We start from the raw sequence: 22,928 nt of genomic DNA on the forward strand, positions 1-22,928 counted from the left end.
TGTCCCGTGTCAAGGTTGTAAATTCCAGCCAATAGATTTTTAGGGCAAGTAGAACATCATCAATCATTATGAGGTTTTCTTAGATTGGATTGATAAAAGTAAAAAAACAAAATTAAGTCATTAGACATTAGGTATATCATAAGTAAGAAGAACATATTTTGCAAAAATAAATGTAAAAATATATAAATAAATAAATACAAATAAATAAATAAATTTAGATATTTGTGCATGAATAAATAAATATATATAACAATAAATTTGCTAAAATAAATAAAAGAAAAAACAAACATAATAAATGGTTGGGGAAATACAAAAATGTTAAATAAAAAGCAAAATGGAAAGCTGGTTTTTGTATTTTTATATTTCTTTAATTGTTAAGTTATTTGAGTATGAAGACTGAGTTTGATTTTTCCTTTGTGCAAGAGGATTTTAATCCATAATCATTGGGCAGAATTTATGACACCATTATCTGCTCACTAAAGTGAGATATCAACTTTACATGGTTCAAAAAGGCTGGTGTTTGAAAAATAATATGGATCTTACCTGCCTGTTTTCTTGCCTTTGTCTCATGGGTCATTAAAATGATATCAGGCAGCAGATAAACATTTAGTTTAATTTGTGAAATAAACTCAGTGTGATATAAACAGATGAACATACTATATAACCCAATTCAGAGGCTGCATCCTTCACAGCTATTGTGCACCTGATCAGTATCAGTTTTAATTTTGGAGAAACAAAACACAAGATGCACATCTGGTCAATACAATTTTGTTTGACGTCACACCATATTACTGTGAATTGAAGAAGTAAGTTATACATTCAGTTTCTGTTAGGATCTCCTGCTCCCTGAGCGGCGCTGATAAGCATCTGAAATGAACAGCGTTGAAAACAAATCGCAGAAGAAACACGACGCGCTCAGCCAATGAGCGATCAGATTAAGCCCGGTCATGGAGGAGGTTTCTCAGTACCAATGAGTCAAGAGAAATCTCTAATGTTCATCAGAACTGAAGACTGCAGTGAAGAGACCATGTCTGAACTTCATCCTCCTGCAGACATCAGCCCGTCCAGGATTTACTATGTGACTGGTCAGTGTCAGTGCAGGCTGCAGTATGTCTAGTACTCAAGTCAAAGTTAATTTGTTTACTTTTTTGCTCAATTTGTGGTCTGTATCTACTGTAATGTTTATAGAATAGTAGTGTGATACTGCCTGGCAATAAAACAATTATACAAGTACAAAACTTCTCACAACTGCACTTTAATGCACTGTCTTCCTCCAGATCCAGCTGGCTCGTTCTGTAGCGCCGCCCTGAACCCTCCCAAAGGCTCTGTGAACAAACCAAAGTGTGAGATTAACCCTTTCATGCCTCACGCCTCCATGGTCAGATGGACATCTGCTCTCACTGTCTCCGCCCAAAGTCCAGTCTACCTGCAAGCTGATTGGTTCTCAGTGGCGGCACAAGGGCTTGACGAGCAGCTGACGTTGTCCAATATTATGAGAGTGCCTTCAGCTTCTAAAGAGCCCAAAGGTAAAGAGCCCAAGTTACTTAGTTATTGCAGAAAACATTATATGTTACTGTATATTATAATATATACTATATTTACATTATAGTAAATCATTATGCTTCATATAATTATTCTTTTATATAATTATGCTTACTGTCTTTCTCTCCTAAAGTCATTCTCAGTGTGTCCAGTAAAACTCCTGTGGTCCGCTCTAGACTGGGAAAACAGGTTCTGTTAGACTGTGGTTCTGGGTCGACCCGTCTTCTCCAGTTCACGGCTCTGGATTCTCTGTCGAGTGGCGTTATCAGTTTCGGGGTGAAGGACGGCTGGTCCTCGCTTACGATGGCAAGAACGATCGGTTTGCAGAGACGTCAGAGACCGGAGCCAATATTGACATCACAGGCCTCTATGAAACAGGAAATGCATCCCTGATTCTGGAAGAATCTCAAGTGAGACACTCAGGAACTTACATCTGCACAGAGTATCTTCCACACCTGCTGGCTCAGGTAGCTGTGGACCTGGAGATAGTTGGTGAGTTGATTGAATACTCTGAACCTGACATAGTCAAGTCAGATTTGGATAACTTACTCTATATATGATATTGCAGCCAGCTCGTTTATCAACTGCATTTGTTATATTAAACTACAGTTATATAAATAATAATAACCACTGTCTGTTTTCTTTCCAGAGCCTCCGTCTCTCTCCATCTATCCTTCTCCTCTTCCTCTGCTGGTTCCTGGGCAGGTTCTGCTGATCCAGTGTGAGGCGTCTGGTTTTGCTCCTCACACTCTGGATCTGGGCTGGGAGTTCACAGGGGCTGATGGGAAGTCCCGCTCTCTGGGTCAGGGCGGTGTAACGGGTCACAGACAGGCGTCTGACGGCACCTTCAGTCAGAGCAGCCGTCTGGAGCTGGACTCGAGTAAACTGGGGCTCGGCCGTGGTGGTGACATCACCTGTGTGGCCAAACATGACGGAGGAACACGACGAGCCACTGCTGCCCTCAATGTGATTGGTGAGTTATACTGTCATAGACTGACACATCATTTTCAGACAGTGTTTATAAATCATTAAACCTGGATAGTTTCATGTATGTACACACAGCTTTATCCATGTCATCCATCATATTTTCTCACTGAAGACCCCATCTGAGAAACTCTTGGCTTACAAAATGTTTCACTTTGCATTTATTACAACGTTGTGGTGGCGTTCATGTGCGCTCAACTCTTAAATGCAATCTTTCTGACATGACTTTAACACACCAATACATGCATCAACATTCAGTTATTTCTCTGTTCGTCCTGATTTCTTGGTGAGGAAGTGAACTAACAGAGATACATTCCCATCAACTGTCATTTATGATGGTCAACATTGAGCAAACACACACGCAGCTTTTGTATAGTGGATAAAATGAATTTGATTGGCTGAGCAATGTTCCAGTAAGTTGATAACAGTTCACTCCACTTCTCTATATTCAAACAGACACTGTGCTTTAGTGATGGGGATTTTCAGTGGTTCTTTCTGGAGGTTTCTCCAGTAGGTGGCGACAAGTGACAGTGTTTATGAGAGAATCATTAACTCATTCAGGCAGTTGTTCAAGATTCATATTTCATTTCCAAAAAAATATATATGTCCATCAGAATTTTCTGTAACTCCTGATTGTATGTTTTGTTCCCATCAGGTGTCAGCGCTCCTTCTATTGAGGACTCGATGGCGATGGTCGCTGTTGCTCTGCTGCTTTACGGCATGATAAAGTTTCTTTCCTGGACATTCAGCTCTTCTGGTAAGTCAGTTTTCTAGCATCACTGCAACACAAAAGTGCTGTTTACAAGTGAACTGACAACAGAACCTGTTCTAGTGTAAAAAAAAATTGCAATATTGAACAGATTTGTGTTTGTAATAATATGTGATGCCCCAGAATGTATTAAATATCCAAGCATATACATTTTTGTGTCTTTCATATAGACTCCAGTGACACTGATAAGGTAAAAAACATCTTCTTCTTTTTTTTTTTTTTTTGCTAAACCACACTCTCAAATTTAATTTTCATCGATGCTGTCTTTAGTTCTCTAGTATAACTGTCTGTCATGTTTATTAACTGTTTATTTCTATCTGTCTCTTGTGTAGAAGGAGAAGTAAACCTGGACCTGGAGGGGGTTTTTAAAGCTGAATAGTGTGCAGAGAAACTGGTTTTGTAAATAATTATTTCAGAATAGTTTTATGTGTTTCAGTCTTCGCTTAACAATTTCAGATTGCTGTGTTTGTGTTGGTTACTCTCTGCAAGTTTTTTTTATATTAAAATATTTAAATTACAGTTGTACAAATTCTGGAAATAAAAAAATGTAGATTTGATTGCATTTTAAATATTGCAGGACTGTTGCTGATATTTAGTTTTGGGACTCTGAACTTTGAGCTTTTTTTCATGAATACAGCTTTATTAATAATGTAAACTCAATTGTTTAGAGATATATTATTTAATGTAGACAGCAGATGGATTCAATTTGTGAAAATGTTTTTGTGTTATAAACACAAAAAATACAGAGAATTATCTGTAAAGTTTCCTGATAAGTGTGAAGGGAATGTTCTGATCACACATCTGATCTCACATTCATGCCAAACTCACTGTTTTATCACTGTATCCGACAAAGGAAAACCATTAAACAGTTCTCAAACTAAAGACCATATTGCATTCTTTGTAATATCTAAGTAGAAATTTCTGTTACTAACTCAAAAAAAAAAAAAAAAAAAAAAAATCTTATGGGCTCTAATTTGTATAAGTCAAATTTTGTAGGTTAAATATGACCTAGATTTTGAGTTGCAAACCTCTGTTTCAACAATGTTAAGCATGATAAATACTGTATATAAACATGTATGATGTCAGAAAGTCGGACAATTATTTATAATGAATGTCACAGGGCTTGAACAGAAAATGCAGAATACAAAGAAAATTAATGCTTTTGGATAAAACAAAGTTAAAGGATTTTTCAAAAAATATACTGCAAAATATTGGTATTTTATTTAAAATTTTGGGGGAGAAAAGTCTATCATATGAAAGTGTATATGGTCTACTGCTTTTATTAATATAATATGGCAGTTGCATGTCCTAATCAATAACCACATATACAGATAAATTAATCACATTATTTTTAATCTACAATGCTACAATATATTATAGCTTTTGGAAGATCAAAACATAATATTTCCAGAATACAACATACACATCTTGTAGTTTAATGAAATGGATCAGTCAAATCAAGCAATATATTTCAATGTCATTTAATATGATAAATTAACTTTACTATATAAGGTAAACAAGTAAAGATTCACTGAACAGCAAAGTCATTAACAGCCTAGAAGCTATTACAAACAAACATATGGCTTTGCTTTTTATATATAGATACAAAGTATAACATTATCAAAGCACACATGGTATGTGCATTTTTACAAGAATTACATTAAAGATGGAGTAAGCAGATTTTCAAAAATGCTGTTACACACAGTGTGCGCAGATGTCTATCACAGCTGATGCGCAACAAAATAATGCTTCAAGAAAAATAAAGCGCAGATGATGAACCAACAAAAAAGGAATGTACAGTAAATAAGAGTAAATACAAAGTGTTTGTTGATAGTTGCCAACAGCACAGCAACTCTAGACAATCAATGACTTTCAAACCCTGTGTTACATGAGAAGTGCAATCAAAGCAGCCTCCGCATCTGTTTTCAGGCCTTCCCTCTTAGCTCTCTCCAGCTTTTCTAATATTAACATGAGCCCTTAAGTGCTTGCCCAGTCATAAAACCTTCATTCCAGTGATATTCTTTTGAGCTCTTTTGTATTGTGTCCCATCTCTCTTCCTGCAGTGTTTTTTTCTTTTCAAATCTTCCTCTTGATTGTTCTCTCTCCTCGACCATCATACGTTTACACGTTTGTTGTTGGTGTCGGCCCGACTAAGTTCCAAACAGTATATTTAAAAAAAATACTAACTCCACCTTTAAGAATTTTGTGAATATTTTAATTAAAAAAGGAAAAACGATATCTTATCACGATACCTACATATCTACCAGCTGCATGACACATCTCCAAGCAATTAATATACTTTCTAAAATAATATACTAAAATAACGATCGCCTTAAACTCACGCTGGGGGCTCAGCTAGAATATAGAGCCCCCAGAATATAGATAAATTACAATATAGATTTAGTTTGCAATTTGGATTATTTTTATAAGATCCCATGAGCTCTGATAAATGCAATTTCTAGTGCTTCTTTTATTAAGACCACTGCTTTCTCAAATAACGCAGTGAAGCAGCCCTGTATAGAGTGAATTATCGATTCTCAAGTCATCGATATCAATAATCCAGCACCACTGCCATGGACAGCACCAGTTAGCGTCACACTTAAGAAGATATACCTTAAGCAACCTCTTAAGGTATAGTTCGGGGAACACGCCTAGAAAACGTATATCTTCAGTTAAGGTATACCTTTGGAGTCTTTGTTGCACGGTAAGAGACAACAAGATTATTTATTTTTCAGTAAAACTTAGTGACATAAGGCTTCATTAGTTAACAGACAACCAAACTGACAATGAAAAATACTTAAAAAGAATGTATTTATTCTAGTTAATGGTAATTTCTTAGTTAAAGTTTTATAACATTACTAAAATCAAAAGTTGTAACTTATTTAATGGACCTGAGCTAAAACTAACAATGTGTTACATGTCTCATGTTCTCTGTGACCTAGTTTTCCCCATTCTGTATATGATTAGTATATGATTCAGCTGTTCCCAGTTAATTATCTCATTAAGTTCCCTTTGTTTGTCACATGTATATTTACTGTGCTCTCCTTCATTCCTTGTCCGTTCTCATTGATGTTAGATGTGTATATTGTATTTCCTGCCTGTTTCCGTGATTAAATACTTCTCTTCGTATTCGCCTTCGTCCTTGTGCCTTTTTGATACACGTCACGTAACACAATGATCAGTTGTATTTTTTTTAACTAACATTAACAAAAAAAAAAAAAAATACCTTCTGTAACAAATGTAGCTATCGTACGTTCTTAATCTTAGTAATGCATAACGATAAATAATGAGACCTTATTATAAAGTGTTACCAGTAATTCTTTTGCACTTTAATCTATTTGAAACATTTTAAAACATAGTGTTTAAATGTTATTTTTGTTATAAGAGAAAGAGTTCGTAAACCTGACACTTTTATTTCAATATCGTGCAATACCATACCATGAAAAAAACATGAAAATTTGATACCGTCACATGACTACTGGTGATATTACTGAATTCATATTGGGAAATTAACCTTTTTGGTAGCATTTAATAGTCACATAATAGTTATTTTTTCTCTCTCTGTCTTTTTATGTACATGCAACAGACCCAAGTAAATGTTTAGAGATTTTTCTACATGTTTACATCCTTACTGCCCTTTAGCATCAATACCAGGATGGTTTTAGTTTTTAAAATTGTGTGATAACAAGATAACCTGGCAGTTTGGGTGAGCCCATGAACTTCCATCTAGAACCACAGTAGAACCAGTGTAACATCTGCAATCAGATATGACGAACCTAACAAACTATAACAACTGGTGTCATGGAGGGTTGCAGGAAGGCAGACGAAGATTATAGTTCCAAAAAGAAGGTTTAATGATAATTCCAAAGAAAGGCAAACAGGTAGCAATGCACATTTTACTTAGATGACAGAGAATGAATGTGAGGGTACAACTTAAACAATGATTATTAATCAAACACAGCTGACACATATTAATACAAATGAGGAGCAGGAAAACTGAAACAAAGGAACACATGAGGTGAATACAAATTTTTTTTAAAAAAAGGAAGGCCATGATAATGAAACTAAACAGAACAGCCACGTTCAGATACTTTGGTCACATTAACGGATAACAAACAATAGTTTCTGATGTCAACCCGATTTTAATTTTCAACCAAAATGCAATGTCTATTTAACATTGGAGGTTGATGTCAATGTGACGTTGGGTTCTGACATCAACCCGATTTGCGTCAAACTCCAATGTTGGACAAGCATTGCATTTTGGTGGAAAATTTAATATCGGGTTGATGTCAGAAACCAACGTCACATTGACATCAACCTCCAACGTTGGACAGACGTTGTGCACTTTGGTTGAAAATTAAAATCAGATTGATGTCCGAACCCAACGTAAGACCCAACGCCAAAATATAACCTCTGTCCAACTTTGGGGTCCAACCTCAAAAGAAAAACTTGATATTCACGGCAGACGCCTGCTGGGACTGCACACAGGGCTGAACTCTCGCGCCCTCAACTCTTGCGCCTTCAACTCTTTCGCCCTCAATTCTTGCGCCTTCAACTCTTTCGCCCTCAATTCTTGCGCCTTCAACTCTTGCGCCTTCAACTCTTTCGCCCTCAACTCTTGCGCCTTCAACTCTTTCTCCTTCAACTCTTTCTCCTTCAACTGTTGTGCCTTCAACTCTTGCGCCTTCAACTCTTTCTCCTTCAACTGTTGTGCCTTCAACTCTTGCGCCTTCAACTCTTTCTCCTTCAACTGTTGTGCCTTCAACTCTTGCGCCTTCAACTCTTTCTCCTTCAACTGTTGTGCCTTCAACTCTTGCGCCTTCAACTCTTTCTCCTTCAACTGTTGTGCCTTCAACTCTTGCGCCTTCAACTCTTTCTCCTTCAACTGTTGTGCCTTCAACTCTTGCGCCTTCAACTCTTTCTCCTTCAACTGTTGTGCCTTCAACTCTTGCGCCTTCAACTCTTGCGCCTTCAACTCTTTCGCCCTCAACTCTTTCTCCTTCAACTCTTTCGCCTTCAAATCCAGAGACAGAGAGTCCTCTTCATCATAACCTTCCTGACGGAAGGCATCTGTTGCTCCAGTCTGATCATCTCCCACCTGCACACCTGAGGAAAAAGGACAGTTTGAATGTAAAGGTATGAATAATCAATTCATACAGTCAGAATAAAATCATCAGTCAGGTCCCAACTTGTCTGACTCAGAATCAAATGAATCTAACTGAACATATTTTTGGTATTTTGGCCTCCATTCAATAAAAAAATAATAAAGAGAAAAAGACCAAGTTCTGAGAAATAAAAAAGACAATAAACAAACATTATGTCTATATGTTGTGATGTCTTCACTGGTAACTTGCACAAAAGAACACAGCCAGTGCAATCTAACTGGCAGTAAATTATTCTTAAGGATTTGCTCTTTTTAATGTGGTGGTCAAAAGGTCTTTGTTTCAAACTCATGAATTATCAGTTTAAATGATCAACTGACTGAATCTTTGACTTGTTCGCTGTACTTTTCCTCAGAACCCATTTGTTACAAAACTCCATTTGGTTTTTTCTCAACAAAATTATCAAGACTCTTCAGACTGTTGAAGAATACGCAGAACAGAATATTGTGTGCTTCTCAGTGTTCATATTTTTTTTCTTTCTTTTTAAAAAAAAAAAAAATCTGGGATACTGTAGAAACTGAAATATTTCATCCTTGACTATCATGTGACTACATTCTAGATAGAAGAGCATCTTTACAGGTAGTGACAACCACATTTACTGAAAATTCTACACAGTGTGTACAAAACCAAACTGAACGACTAGATGTTAATGATGTTTTTAACATGCATCAGTGCTCACCTTCAGTCTGAGTAAAGCGATGTTTGGCAACAGTGCTGTTGTTCATGACGTTTTGTTCATGCCCTGCCATCACAAACTGTGAAAAATTTGGTAAACCTAGTTCTTCCTTGTTGAAGTATTGCACAGAATGTTTTTCTGGAAGAAAAAAGAAACAGAAGAAAAAAAAAAATCAATGCCTGAATAATGATAGCACTAATGGAGATTCAACCTTCACCCTCTTATCATTGAAAGATAATTTGGTAGAACCATTTTTTGCAGATCTGATCGCAGATTTACCTTATTGTGTAAATTTAAGAAACTTCTTTTTTCCTGTAAACTGCCTGATGCAACCCAAATAATACACTAATAATACATTTTAAAAGATTCCGGACTTCCCTCTAGCAACAACAGCAAAAAGATACTCTGGAGTAACATTATAATCGTAATCTCAATAACCTACCCATTTATAATTTTTCTGTTGCTCTGGTACATTTCTCAGATCACAAATAAAAATTCTCAAAACTGCCTGTTCAACCTCCACATCATCTATTCTAGTCACTCATGCACATCATAAAACCAAGTTTATGGTTTCCTATATTATCAATTGCTTATGTCATGTTGTTTTTGCTTTAATATTTTTTTTTTGGCCTTTTTTTTTTTGATGGAACAGTTTAGAGAAGACAGGAAGCAATGGGAGCAGGAGAGAGGGTAACAGGATTGGAAAAGATTTTGAGCAGGGACTAGAACTCGGGTTGCCTGAATGTTGGGGCATGGTCCACAAGGCTATGGCTCCGATGGTTATGTCATGTTGAACAAAATATATTATACTGGTTCTCGTCTAAGTAGTCTTACCCCCAAAACAAATAGGCATTAGTTTATTGCATAAATCAATAAATGCAAAATGGTTTAACCAGTTGTCATAATTTGTCATGCAGCATTTACAGTTCTGCCAAAGGGGTGTTTTCTATTTTTATCTTCCTAAATTTTTTCTCTTCTGTAAAATAGTCTTGTCTTTTTCTTTTCTGTATCGCAGTGACACTGTATTGTAATGTGTTGACAGACCAACAGTAAATGTGAGTCATGTCCAATCTTTCAATCTATATCCCACAAACAAAAGTTGTGTAACTTTTTTGTACTGTTGAAACTGATAAAAAATGTAGCCTTGTGCATTTTCAATAATTGTAATTAACCAAATTTTTTTTTTTAAACTGATACTAAATAAAAACATTATACAAGTAAAAGAGAGTTGAACTCACATAAAAAAAAAAAAAAAAAACATTATCTCGAGGGAACAGTTGGCGCATTAGTCTTCCTCATCAATGTGCATACTATAGTGTTATAGTACTTGAGACCGGTCTTGGTCTAGAGAACGGTCTTAAGACCATTTTTTTAAGGTCTTGGTCTTGTCTTGGTCTCGGCCGCATTTGGTCTCAGTCTTGTCTTGGTCTCAGACTAAAAGGGATATCGATTGCTGCTGCACTGTCTGATTTCTTTGTTAACATCATTAATTTTATTAGATATAAAACTTTCTGCTTCAAATGCAATCAATAACTTATTTCTAATTTCATTTATTTTGTTACTGTTGTACCGGGTCAGAAATCAACAAGGGTTTGTGTCAAAAATGTCACCAAAATTAATACAGATGCCCACAAAATTGAAGATATGATTGCAAAAAAGTACATGTATAAGATCTTGATATTTATATTATAACATATGATATAATTAATCAATATCACAAGAAGGAGGGCTGTTTTCACAAATATGAGCACAATTGCAAACGTGATATTGATTTTTTACAAATGTTCAATAAACAAAATTTTATTTTTTAAAACATTAATCTCAACATTATTTATGTATTTGTAATTATACTAATTGGTAACAGCTCTATAGTGTCTAATTTATTATATTATATTACTGTTTAAAAATAAGACATTTCTCAACAGTAAATGTGGATCCATCAGATCAATTTGAGGAGTGATAGTCTGGTCTTGGACTTGACTCGGTCTCAATTTGCCTAGGTCTTGTCTTGGTCTAAGCCCCGCAAAGTCTTGGTCTTGTCTTGGTCTCGACTTGGTCTCGGTTTAGGTGGTCTTGACTACAACACTACTATCCATCCTAAATAGTATTGAAAATGACTAATGTCACATACTATTTAGGATGGATAGTGTGCACACTGAGATGCAGGAAACCTGTGAGTAATCAATTATTTATAGCTATAGCCTATAGGCATAAATTACCTTAAATCTGTACATACAGGCTTAGCATATTACACAATAAACTTGCTGCACAATTAATCGAATTTCTAATCGCGATTACAATTACAAATGCCACAATTACATGATCATTCAAAAGCGCAATTACAAAATATATATAGGCCTATATATAGCCTATATATATATATATATATATATATATATATATATATATATATATATATATATATATACACACACATTATTCTGTGCTTATGATGTTTTCTCTTTCTACAGGTTATCTTAAGGTTTTTTTTCCATTATTTTAATTTTAGTTTTAGTTTAATTTTTTTGTTTTTGTTTTTTTGTTTAATGCAGTAGAAACTTGAATGCGTAATCACGACTTAAGAAGTCAGAAGTGCCATTTCCTATAGCACGTGCCAGCAGCATCAAATTATCCTGACTGACTGAACTTGGATCAAATTCGTGAGATTGCGTGAAATTAAATTGATTGTTATGTTTTTTTCAAGTCAGGATTTGGACTGAAATCCCCGCTTTTCTTAGCACACTTTATGACACGCCCCAGATTACAGTTTTTCTGAATTTTGTATTGCTTAATTCTGTTAATCCAGTCATCAAAACTAAATTCCATTCTTTGAGGGAAAAAAAACAAACAAAAAAACAGCCGACTTTTCAGCAAACCGAAATAGCCTACAAGACTTTTTTAATCTGTTAATGATTCATTGTAAAGCAGTGACAATCGCAACATTTAAACTATAGGCTAGATGTAAACTTAAAGCTGCGTCAAAGTAATTCATGGAATCTAAATGATTAAGCTGTTACTTACCAGCATGCACGAGAGTTATCCCGATCATCAGAAAAGCTAAGGACTTCATGTTTACTTTCGAATAATGAAAAACGTCCTGGGGGAATTAATTAATCTTGTTTTAGACGCTTCTGTGACTCTTGTGTTTATAAACTGGTCAAAAATCCCCTCGCGAACACATAATATAGTGTCTATAATCGGCAGCCAATAGATTTTCTGGAGAGATTCAACGTCACCAGTCTCTAACATGAGTTTCATAGACTGTTTTCGAAAGCGAAAACAAAATAAGGATGCAACAGTATAGGCCTACTACAAGTTATTAACTAAAGTAAGGTGACAATATCGTAAAATTGTGGTTGAGCTTGAAGAATGTTTGACTTTATCAACTCAATGAGACTTATATGGACATCATAATTAATATTAAACAGAATAGTCAAAGTGTTGCATTAAAATACCTTCTGTTGGAAAAACAAAACAAGCTTAAAATTATATTAAATTACAGTATATATAAAATATATCTCATTTCCAGCTTTATACTACTATATCTTAAAATGAACAAATGTTCAAAAAATTAACTAAAAAGATGAACAGAATCTTTAAAACCAAAAAAGATAAACAGAAAGTTTGAAGAAACAAACTTTAATTTTTAGATGATTAATTAGTAATTAATTAGAATCATAAGAGCTCTGTCTTATAATTAAGGCCTTAATCGACATATCCCAAATTGGTTGATCAAATGTGTTTCAATCCCACTTGTATTTTTGCCACTGGCTGTCGTGTCGATGAGGCCTTCACAGGGGATAGTTGACACAATCTAGCTGACAGGGATTTCAGGGATGCGTTGTGGTCGTGTTTAGGCACAGGTCTTCCTTCTGATCTGGAAATGGCCCTGATCTGGCTGACTACGGTAAACCACGGGATAAACAGAGAGACTATTAGCGTAGATGCCATTCTTCTTATGATGTAACGAGTACATCCGGTGTTATAGGAAGAGTTTCCGTTTCTGGCTGACCTAATTTATGCAGCCTAACAATCCTTTAATGGATGTGCGCTTGTGCGTGCCTCATAAGAGATCTTACAATGAGTTACAAAGATACAACAGCTATGACTGTGTACACTACTTGCTTTATGCAAGCACTATATAGGATAAATCACTATACAGGATTTACTCTATTATACATTATCAAAATGAGCTGATAGGTGAAACAACAAACAGCCACCCACAAATAGTCTATAAACCAAGCATCAGGCTGTCACTGTCACTGTCTTTGAGTTCACATGAACAACAGTTAAAATTACTCGTCAGGCTACAGAAGAATAGGTCTAATACATTGAGAGTCACGCAGACCTATAACAACTCAGCCACACCACATACGAATAGCATGCCTTACCTTAACACAAGCCTGGGGTCATCTTCCTTTGCTAAACATGAGTGGAATTTGCACCGCAGCGCCCCCACAACCTGATGCATGACAAGAATAGCATGTATAGTTATCTTTATTGAAGTGAATTAGGTTTAAATCGCTGTCATGCATGAATGAATGATATTTTTGCAATTTTACACCTAATAATCCATGATGATCACACTACACAAAACTGAAATTGCACGTCAAAATAACACATTGTCAATATTTTTTGAGACACCCCAAAATTTCACAAATCACATTTTCATGGTAGTCTTATTAAGGGGAGCCGAGCTCCCTCTATAGCTCCCCTGTAGTTCGCACCCTGATCTATATGGTGGTTAATAGGGAGCCAATGCAGTGTTGACAGAACTGGGCTTTTATGGTCATACTTCCTGGTTCTAGGAAGAATTCTAGCTGCTGTGTTTTGGACCAGCTGGAGTTTGTTTATTAGGCGTGCAGGGCAACCACCCAGTAGAGCATTATAGTAATCTAGCCTTGAGGTCATGAACGCATAAACTACTGTTTCGCATGTTTCATTGAGAGCATATGTCGTAGCTTATATATATTTTTTAAGATGGAAGAATGCGGTTTTACAGATGCTATAAACGTGGCTTTCAAATGAAAGATTGGTATCAAAGAGCACACCCAGGTTCCTAACTGACGACGAAGTCAACAGTACACTTCAGGCTTAAAGTCCCCGTGAACCGGAAGTTGCAAACGACTTTTCTCCAGTGTTGTGACGTATTTCCAAGTGAAATGGAATATTAAATAGAGAGCAGGGTTTTAGTTTAACACTCCTCCTCTCCATCTCTCGCTCATAGCAAACTAACGGTTGGAGGGGAGTGGTTTACACGCTTTCAACCCAAGCCGTCAAACTGACGTTATCAGAGAAGGAACGCTATTCCAGACTGGAAGTAAATTTTCAGATTTTGATTAAAGGTGCCCTTGATTCAAAAATTGAATTTACCTCGGCATAGTTAAATAACAAGAGTTCAGTACATGGAAATGACATACAGTGAGTCTCAAACTCCATTGCTTCTTTCTTCTTATATAAATCTCATTTGTTTAAACCTCCGAAGACCTCAGAAGAACAGGCGAATGTCAACATAACACCGACTGTTACGTAACAGTCGGGGTGTACGCCCCCAATATTTGCATATGCCAGCCCATGTTCCCAACATTATGAAAGGCATTAGACAAGGGCAGCTAGTATTAACGTCTGGATCTGTGCACAGCTGAATCATCAGACTAGGTAAGCAAGCAATAACAACAGCGAAAAATGGCAGATGGAGCAATAATAACTGACATGATTCATGATATCATGATACTTTTAGTTTTATTTGTAAATTGTCTTTCTAAATGTTTCGTTAGCATGTTGCTAATGTACTGTTAAATGTGGTTAAAGTTACCATCGTTTCTTACTGTTTTCACGGAGACAAGTCGTTATTTTCATTTTTAAACACTTGCAGTCTGTATAATGCATAAACAACTTCATTCTTTATAAATCTGCACGAGCAATTAAAGGGCCACACACCCTGAATCGGCTCATTTCTAATGATGCCCCAAAATAGGCAGTTAAAAAAATTTATTAAAAAAAATCTATGGGGTATTTTGAGCTGAAACTTCACAGACACATTCCGGGGACACCTTAGACTTATATTACATCTTTTTTTAAAAAGTTCTAGGGCACCTTTAAAGATTACCGCGACAAACTATTTTTTCTGTGTATTAACTTGCACAGATTAATTGTTCACCACAAGACTAGTAATATGCGCTAACAAAGTAAATAGGGTCAATTTTTATTTCATGCCGACTTTAAGGGGTTATGAAACCTCAAGCTATTAATCTTTTCTGTTCCACTATTTGGCTTTCAATGAACTATTGTTGTAAATTTTTATTTATTGTAATTTTTTATTGTTGTTGATTTTATTTTATTTTTATTGAAAATTTAAATGGTAACTAACTGAAATTTCAGGACATGGAAAGAAGAAGAGTGATGAGATATAAAAATAGCTGACAGGCTTTTTGGTTTCTTTTTTCTTTTAGTTTAGCCACAAACATGTTATGGAAACAACAGACAACAGCCAAAACAAATGATACAATAGCTCACTTTAAGTTAACACAAAAGAGCATCATTTTCAGAGTGCTGTGAAAAAGTGTGTTTAAAATATCTATTTTTTTGTCTCCTTACAAAGAACCTAACAAAGAACTTAAGAATTTCCCTCGTGTTCTTCTTTTGGTTTTTTTTTTTTTTTTTTTTTTTTTTTTAATTATTATTATTTAGCATGCCTGTTGAAAAGAGGTTTGTACAGATCTGCAAGAACCTGCTTCAGTGAGTCATCACAAAAAAAAAAAAGAAAAAAAGGAAAAAAAAGGTAATTTCCAAAAATATCTGTGATAATGAAACTAAACAAACCACTGGGTTGGGCTTTTAACAACATTCCTGATTGGTACCAACACAATAGAGAACTTATATATTCTAACCTAAATTCAAAACAAAAAAATAACAACTTTTGGGCAGTTTAGCACATAAGATATGCTAAATGTAAATAATAATTTTAAATATTAAATATTTCTGCACTACCCTCAATGTGATTCACCTTGACATACCTACATAGGCCTACTCCAAACAATACAAATTGTAAAGGTTTATGAGAATACCATAATTGTGCCAGTTTGGTTCAGTTAATGGACTGATAATCCCCCAAAGTAGCTTTATGGTTACATTAACAGAAATGTGGTAAACAGCAGCAATCACCAAAGATAAGCTCTTGTAGTCTGGGAAGTCCCTTCTTCAGTAACATTTTTTGGGGGGTTGGCTGATAAAGAGCTGCCCCAAGAGACTAATAAATTAATTTCACTCCTGACCGACTAACTGTTTTTGTCAGTATATAGGATATATTACATCTTTTTGGTTCACTTTTCTTTTATATTCATTTTTATATAACTTAATAGTGTTGTCAGAACATACCATAATTTAAAAAAAAAAGTATTTTCATGCAGCCTATTAACACTTTACATTGTTTTCTGGTATTTCAAACCTGATCCTTCCTCGCATGGCAACTTCTGACGAATAACGCACCCAATCAAAATTAAACAAATTTAAGCCGCCAAATATCTGATTTCTAACGCACAGACATTGGCGCCATCTTGTGAACACAAATGCAAGTTTGTGTTCAAAAATTTCTCAACAAGATGGCATGATACATTTCTATCAAAAACCCTATTGAAGATCACTAAGGCTATAAACTATTATATACAGCAGTTAACCTTGTAAAATACATTTCTATACATAGATTTTTTTTTGTTAATAGCACTCAAATTGTAGTAAAATTGTCTAATCTGAATCTTGCAGCACATGTGGTCTGAGGTGTGATGATTTGTGGGTTATGAGAGAAACAAACAGGTAGTGGTGTGGTTATGTTCAAATAACATACATATATGGTATATGGGTTAGAGTGCATGTGCAGGTTCTTAATTCTTCTGTTTGATCTCCTAGCTTATGAGGCCAATATATATCATGATCATGATCACAATTATTGGCACCCTTGGCAAATATGATCAAAGATGACTGTAAAAATAAATCTGCATTCTTTATCCAACAAATTCTTTATCCAACTTTTATTCAACAAATTCACAAAAATCTAACCTTTCATTGAAATAAACAAATTGAAAATGGGGGGAAATTCGTTATAAAATAAATGTTTTTCTCCAAAGCATGTTGGCCACAATTATTGGCACCCTTTTATTCAATACTTTTTGTAATCTCCTTTTGTCAAGATAACAGCTCTGAGTCTTCTCATATAATGCCTGATGAGTTTGGAGAACACCTCCCTTACGAAAAACTAGTATACTTCAAGTTCATTTGATCAAGTATACTAAAGTAATGTTCAAGTATATTTTATGTAGTAAGTATAATATCAATGTACTAGTAGTAAACTTGTAAGTGTACTATTTTAATACTGCTTGGGACTAAATTGGCCCAATTGAAGTATACGTTTAAGTGTACTATAAGTGTAACAGTAGTAAACTTTAACTAGTTCACATTTGTACTGCATCTGTACTAAAAGTGAACTTATACTAGTATACTAGTAGTTTACTATTTTAATACTAGTAGTAGCTACATTTTTACTATACGAAAGTACACTTTGAAATATACTCTCGGTAAACTGCTAGTTTAGTGCAAGTATACTTTTAAGTTTTCTTTAAGTGAACATGACATCACACTTATAGTTTACTTTTTATATATTATTTTTGCACTTTAAGCATACTTCTATGTTCCTACACAGCAAAAACTGCAGTGTTAAATTAACTCTCCAGGGAGTACATGTGAGACCATACTCAAGAGTGTTAAAGTTAATGAGATAATTAAGTGATTAATTGAGTGATGATTGAGCATTATTGAAGACACCTGATGATAACAAGCAGAATCACCAAAGGAGAAAATCACAATTTTTAAGTTACCATCGTGGAGATGAGGGTTTGCTTTAGTTGAGCTCTTGACCCTTGACTTTTTAAAATAAAATTTTGTTTGGGTTGTTTTAACTGAGTTATAACATCCAGACAAACAAATGGAAAACATGATTAGGTGATGTTGGTTATATTTTCACATAATCATTGTTTGACCTGAATCACTGAACTCATCTAGAGCCCAATCTCTGAGTTAGATTTACATTATTGATTACAACAGCACTGTGATTATACAGCAGGAGATCAGCTTTTTCCATATAATCTGAAAGGATTTCACAAAAGTTGTTCTGAGCAAAAAAAAAAAAAAAAAAATCTTTCTCTTAGGCACACACAGACATCAAGAATCAGCCTGTGAATCTCAACAATGGTGAGAATAATAAAGCATGTTGCAGTGCATTCTGGGTGCCACCAATCAAAATTCATCCATGGCTCCCATCATGCATTGCTGCATGAATAAATTATGAGCTGAATTGTCTTAGTAATTTTCTTTATTCTCATATTTTATTTTGTTCCGTTTATGTGACTTTTTAGTAGCTTGTTTTCTAATGTTCAGAGTTGATCTGTTTATCAGAATATGTTGCTTGTCACCGTCGTTGAGATTCACAGGCTGATTCTTGATGTCTGTGTGTGCCTAAGAAAAATATATATATATATTTTTTTTTGCTCAGAACAACTGTTTGTGAAATCCTTCAGATTATGTTGATAGAGCGGAGCTTGTGCTGCTGTAATCAATAATGTAAATCTAACTCAGAGATTGGGCTCTAAATGAGCTCAGTGATTCAAATCAAATAATGATTATGTGAAAACATAACCAACACCACCTGACCATTTTTTCCACTTGTTTGTCTGGATGTTATAACTCAGTTACAGCAGCCCAAACAAAATTTTATTTTAAAAAGTCAAGGGCCAAGAGCCCAACTAAAGCAAACCCTCATCTCCACGATGGTGGCTTAAAAATTGTGATTTTCTCCTTTGGTGATTCTGCTTGTTATCATCAGGTGTCTTCAATAATGGTCAATCATCACTCAATTAATCACTTAATTATCTCATTAACTTTAACACTCTTGAGTATGGTCTCACATGTACTCCCTGGAGAGTTAATTTAACACTGCAGTTTTTGCTGTGTAGTATTAAAATAGTAAACTACTAGTATACTAGTATAAGTTCACTTTTAGTACAGATGCAGTACAAATGAGAAACGTAGCTGTGAACTAGTTAAAGTTTACTACTGTTACACTTATAGTACACTTAAACGTATACTTCAATTGGGCCAATTTAGTCCCAAGCGGTATTAAAATAGTACACTTACAAGTTTACTACTAGTACATTGATATTATACTTACTACATAAAGTATACTTAAAAAATATACTTGAACATTACTTTAGTATACTTGATCAAATGAACTTGAAGTATACTAGTTTTTCGTAAGGGCTGACAAGAGATCAGAGACCATTCCTTCATGCAGAATCTCTCCAGATCCTTCAGATTCCCAGATCTGTGTTGATGCTTCTTCTCTTCAGTTTTCTATAGGGTTCAGATCAGGGCACTGGGACGGTCATGGCAGAAGCTTCATTTTGTGCTCACTGACACATTTTTATGTTGATTTTGATGCTTGTTTTGGATCATTGTCCTGATAGATGATCCAACCACAGCTCATTAATAAGATTTCTAGCAAAGGATGTCAAGTTTTCGATTTTTTTATCTGTTGGTATTTGCTAGAATTCATGATGCCATGTTGTATCTGAACAAAGATGTCCACAAACATTAAAGATCCAGCAGTATATTTTTAAAGGTGCCCTAGATTGTTTTTTTACAAGATGTAATATAAGTCCTAGGTGTCCCCTGAATGTGTCTGTGAAGTTTCAGCTCAAAATACCCCATAGATTTTTTTTAATTCATTTTTTTAACTGCCTATTTTGGGGCATCATTAACTATGCACTGATTTTTTCAGCATGGCCCCTTTAAGAGATGCGCTTCCTCTGCCACACGAGCTGTCGACTATATTACAGCGCATTTACAAAGTTCACACAGCTAATATAACCCTCAAATGGATCTTTACAAGATGTTCGTCATGCATGCTGTATGCATGCTTCGAATTATGTGAGTAAAGTATTTATTTAGATGGTTACGTTTGATTCTGTGTGAGTTTCAGGCTATATGCTCTGTGGCTAAAGCTAACATTACACACTGTTTGAGAGATTTATAAAGAATGAAGTTGTGTTTATGCATTATACAGACTGCAAGTGTTTGAAAATGAAAATAGCGACGGCTCTTGTCTCCGTGAATACAGTAAGAAACGATGGTAACTTTAACCACATTTAACAGTACATTAGCAACATGCTAATGAAACATTTAGAAAGACAATTTACAAATATCACTAAAAATATCATGATATCATGGATCATGTCAGTTATTATTGCTCCATCTGCCATTTTTCGCTGTTGTTCTTGCTTGCTTACCTTGTCTGTGCACAGATCCAGCCGTTAATACTGCCTTTCCTTGTCTAATGCGTCGAATGGGCTGGCATTATGCAAATATTGGGGTCATACATATTAATGATTACTGTTACGTAACAGTCGGTGTTATGTTGAGATCCGAGTGTTTTCCGGAAGTCTTTTAAACAAATGAGATTTACATAAGAAGGAGGAAACAATGGGGTTTGAAACTCAATGTATGTCTTTTCCATGTACTGAACTCTTGTTATTCAACTATGCCGAGGTAAATTCAAATTCTGATTCGAGGGCACCTTTAACCGTAGGCATGGGGTATGGGAGAGCGGGGCACAACTTTTTCAGTTTGTGTAAATCTACTTCAGAGAATATCTTTTGTTCCACATTAATTTCACACATGTCTGGTACAAATATGTGGCTTTGTTCAATTAATACATGGTGTACTTTTTTCTTTATTTACCCCGAAAGAAGGGAAGTGAAATGTGACAACATGCCCAGGTGGGGCACATTGTACAGTAACATGACCATATGACAGCTTAAAATGTTATCTGATTTAATGAAAAAAATATATATGACAAACTAAAATATTTTGTCAATAAAAGACAAAAAAAAAAAAAAAAATCATATAAAAGGATAGCATTTTTTTTTTTTTTTAGAAATTCATAAATTTAAATCAAAAAAATAATTTTGTAGTTTGACAATGAACACTGCAAAACACAAGGCAATCTGGTGAGTTCCAGTAGTGTCTGACAACTAAATATGCTGGAGTTTGTTTTTGGATGAGCAAGGAGGATTTTCTTGAAATCCTTCCAAACAACATGTGGTGATGTATAGGGGCTGTTTGATTTTTTAGGCTTCCTACCCAAAGAATCAGTTAATTTATGTAATTCTCCAGCTGTGATCCTTGGAAAGCCTTTGGCCACTCAAACTATCCTTTATGTTAGGTGAATATTCCAGTTGTCATGACAACAGTGCGAGTTATTGTATGCGTGAGCGGCCGCTGAAGCAAAGACCCTTATTCTATAGTCTTTGGCTGAAGGCTCACACACACTCTCAGGAACCCGGGCCCATCCACATGGGAGTCGGATGCTGCAGCAAGGAGGCTAAAGGCTGCAACCCCTCAGTCGCTAGAGCAGGGCTATTCAATTACAAATTCAGTTGGGCCAGATTTTCAAACCAAGAAGGTTAGCTGGGCCAGTCATTTCAGCGGCGAAGCAGCTCGTAACGACAAATTTTAAAATCAATACAAACAAATTTATTGAAAAACATAAGGTTTATTCATTGTTTCTCTTTTAACTTTGATCAGTTTGCACAGCTCCGGTTGTAAGACGCAATCAGGGCGTGACATGGGCGTTTTTTGCTCACCAGCCACAGTGGCTAGTGGTTTTCCAAAGTTACTAGCCACTCAGCATTTTCACTGGCCACAATTTTGATGTCGGTAAAATACATTTATGATTAAAGTTGACTTTGTTATAGGCTACTTAAATTACTTTATTTTGAGTCATTTTACTTGATTTAGAAGATTTAAAACCCTTTCAAACTTTTAAATGCAGATTGACCACCCAAATCAAGACTGCATTGTATATCAGCTGGTATGTACAGGTGGGCAAGAGGTGGACAATATGAGCATGGGCTAATATGAGAAATTTATTGTGTTAGGCTAGGGCCTAAAAGAAAGAAAAAAAAGAAAAAAAAAGCAAATTACAAAAACATTAATTAAACATTAACACATAATTTTTTTTTTTTTTTCAGATACAGTAGGTTTATTTAACATATAGCCTACATTTATTTAGCATTTTCTGTTGTTTGATTAACATTAATGACAGACAGGTATTTAATTGGGCTGCTGAATGCATGGACGTAACTGACGCATATCCTGTTATTACCTACCTGTTTACGTCCACTTAAGCCATAACCGACTGTATTCACGTGAGATACTCCATATGATGGATATTTAGACATCTGTGTGCACGTGTAGGCTATTTGACTATTCAGGCGCGAGGAGAACTGATCGCGCGCGCGACAGAGAGAGCGCTTCTGTTGTGTGTCGTTCAGCGCAATTCCGCCTATCCCTCCTTCACTGGATTTCATTGACAATTTTACGTTTCACTATTGAGAAAGTCATATTGATAGTAATCTAGGCTACTACCGGCACGCTCTGCATTGTTTGTGTGTTGCTAGACTAGGTGGTATGAATTTACGTATGAATGCACGTTTTTGGCGGGACCAGGCTGGGCCACTTGGAGGTTGCTTCGGGGCCGCATGTGGCCCGCGGGCCGCCAATTGAATAGCCCTGCGCTAGAGCATCTCTTGTGATCAGGGGAGTGAGGTTTACACATGCACAGCTCTTACTAGCCTACGCCTGTTACACCAAAGACTATACACTGACAAGAAGCTAAACTCAAAAGAGCGTTCCATTGCAACACCGACGCCCAGCAGCAGCCCTGCGTTTTGGGGTGAAAGCAACT

At 35.6% G+C, this 22,928-nt stretch overlaps 3 protein-coding genes across 3 annotated transcripts in view; 2 read left to right on the plus strand and 1 right to left on the minus strand.

Annotated features, from left to right (window-relative positions):
• The window catches only part of LOC137037660 (tapasin-like), a 37,323-nt gene extending 33,599 nt beyond the window's left edge, over positions 1 to 3,724 (plus strand). The window contains exons 7-8 of the mRNA XM_067411846.1: positions 3,466 to 3,485; positions 3,628 to 3,724. Of these exons, the coding sequence (XP_067267947.1) occupies positions 3,466 to 3,485; positions 3,628 to 3,639 (32 nt within the window). The 3' untranslated portion in view covers positions 3,640 to 3,724. The remainder of the gene's footprint in view (positions 1 to 3,465; positions 3,486 to 3,627) is intronic.
• On the plus strand, positions 923 to 3,300 carry LOC137002116 (tapasin-like). Its single transcript, XM_067361627.1, has 6 exons — positions 923 to 1,085; positions 1,278 to 1,526; positions 1,676 to 1,873; positions 1,984 to 2,034; positions 2,192 to 2,515; positions 3,182 to 3,300. Exons 1-6 carry the CDS (start codon positions 923 to 925, stop codon positions 3,298 to 3,300), a joined length of 1,104 nt encoding a protein of 367 aa, XP_067217728.1.
• A 3,409-nt stretch (positions 3,725 to 7,133) lies between the features above and the next one.
• LOC137037659 (DNA ligase 1-like) lies at positions 7,134 to 12,317 on the minus strand. Its single transcript, XM_067411845.1, has 3 exons — positions 12,155 to 12,317; positions 9,137 to 9,271; positions 7,134 to 8,401 (listed from the first exon to the last, which is right to left on the minus strand). The coding sequence occupies exons 1-3, from the start codon at positions 12,201 to 12,203 to the stop codon at positions 7,752 to 7,754; spliced, it is 834 nt and encodes a 277-aa protein (XP_067267946.1). The 5' UTR covers positions 12,204 to 12,317; the 3' UTR covers positions 7,134 to 7,751.
• Positions 12,318 to 22,928: the final 10,611 nt, after the last annotated feature.

The sequence above is a fragment of the Chanodichthys erythropterus genome, chromosome 15 (assembly GCF_024489055.1).
Source record: "Chanodichthys erythropterus isolate Z2021 chromosome 15, ASM2448905v1, whole genome shotgun sequence".
NCBI lineage: Eukaryota > Metazoa > Chordata > Actinopteri > Cypriniformes > Xenocyprididae > Chanodichthys > Chanodichthys erythropterus.

Excerpts from the sequence above, each read along its gene's own strand:
- LOC137037659 (XM_067411845.1), bottom strand. The coding sequence starts at position 12,203 with ATGAAGTCCTTAGCTTTTCTGATGATCGGGATAACTCTCGTGCATGCT. Across the intron at positions 9,272-12,154 it reads GATAACTCTCGTGCATGCTG|AAAAACATTCTGTGCAATAC; the intron begins GTAAGTAACAGC and ends TTTTTCTTCCAG. Across the intron at positions 8,402-9,136 it reads TCGCTTTACTCAGACTGAAG|GTGTGCAGGTGGGAGATGAT; the intron begins GTGAGCACTGAT and ends CTTTTTCCTCAG.
- LOC137002116 (XM_067361627.1), top strand. The coding sequence starts at position 923 with ATGAGCGATCAGATTAAGCCCGGTCATGGAGGAGGTTTCTCAGTACCA. Across the intron at positions 1,086-1,277 it reads CAGGATTTACTATGTGACTG|ATCCAGCTGGCTCGTTCTGT; the intron begins GTCAGTGTCAGT and ends GTCTTCCTCCAG. Across the intron at positions 1,874-1,983 it reads AACGATCGGTTTGCAGAGAC|AGTATCTTCCACACCTGCTG; the intron begins GTCAGAGACCGG and ends ACATCTGCACAG.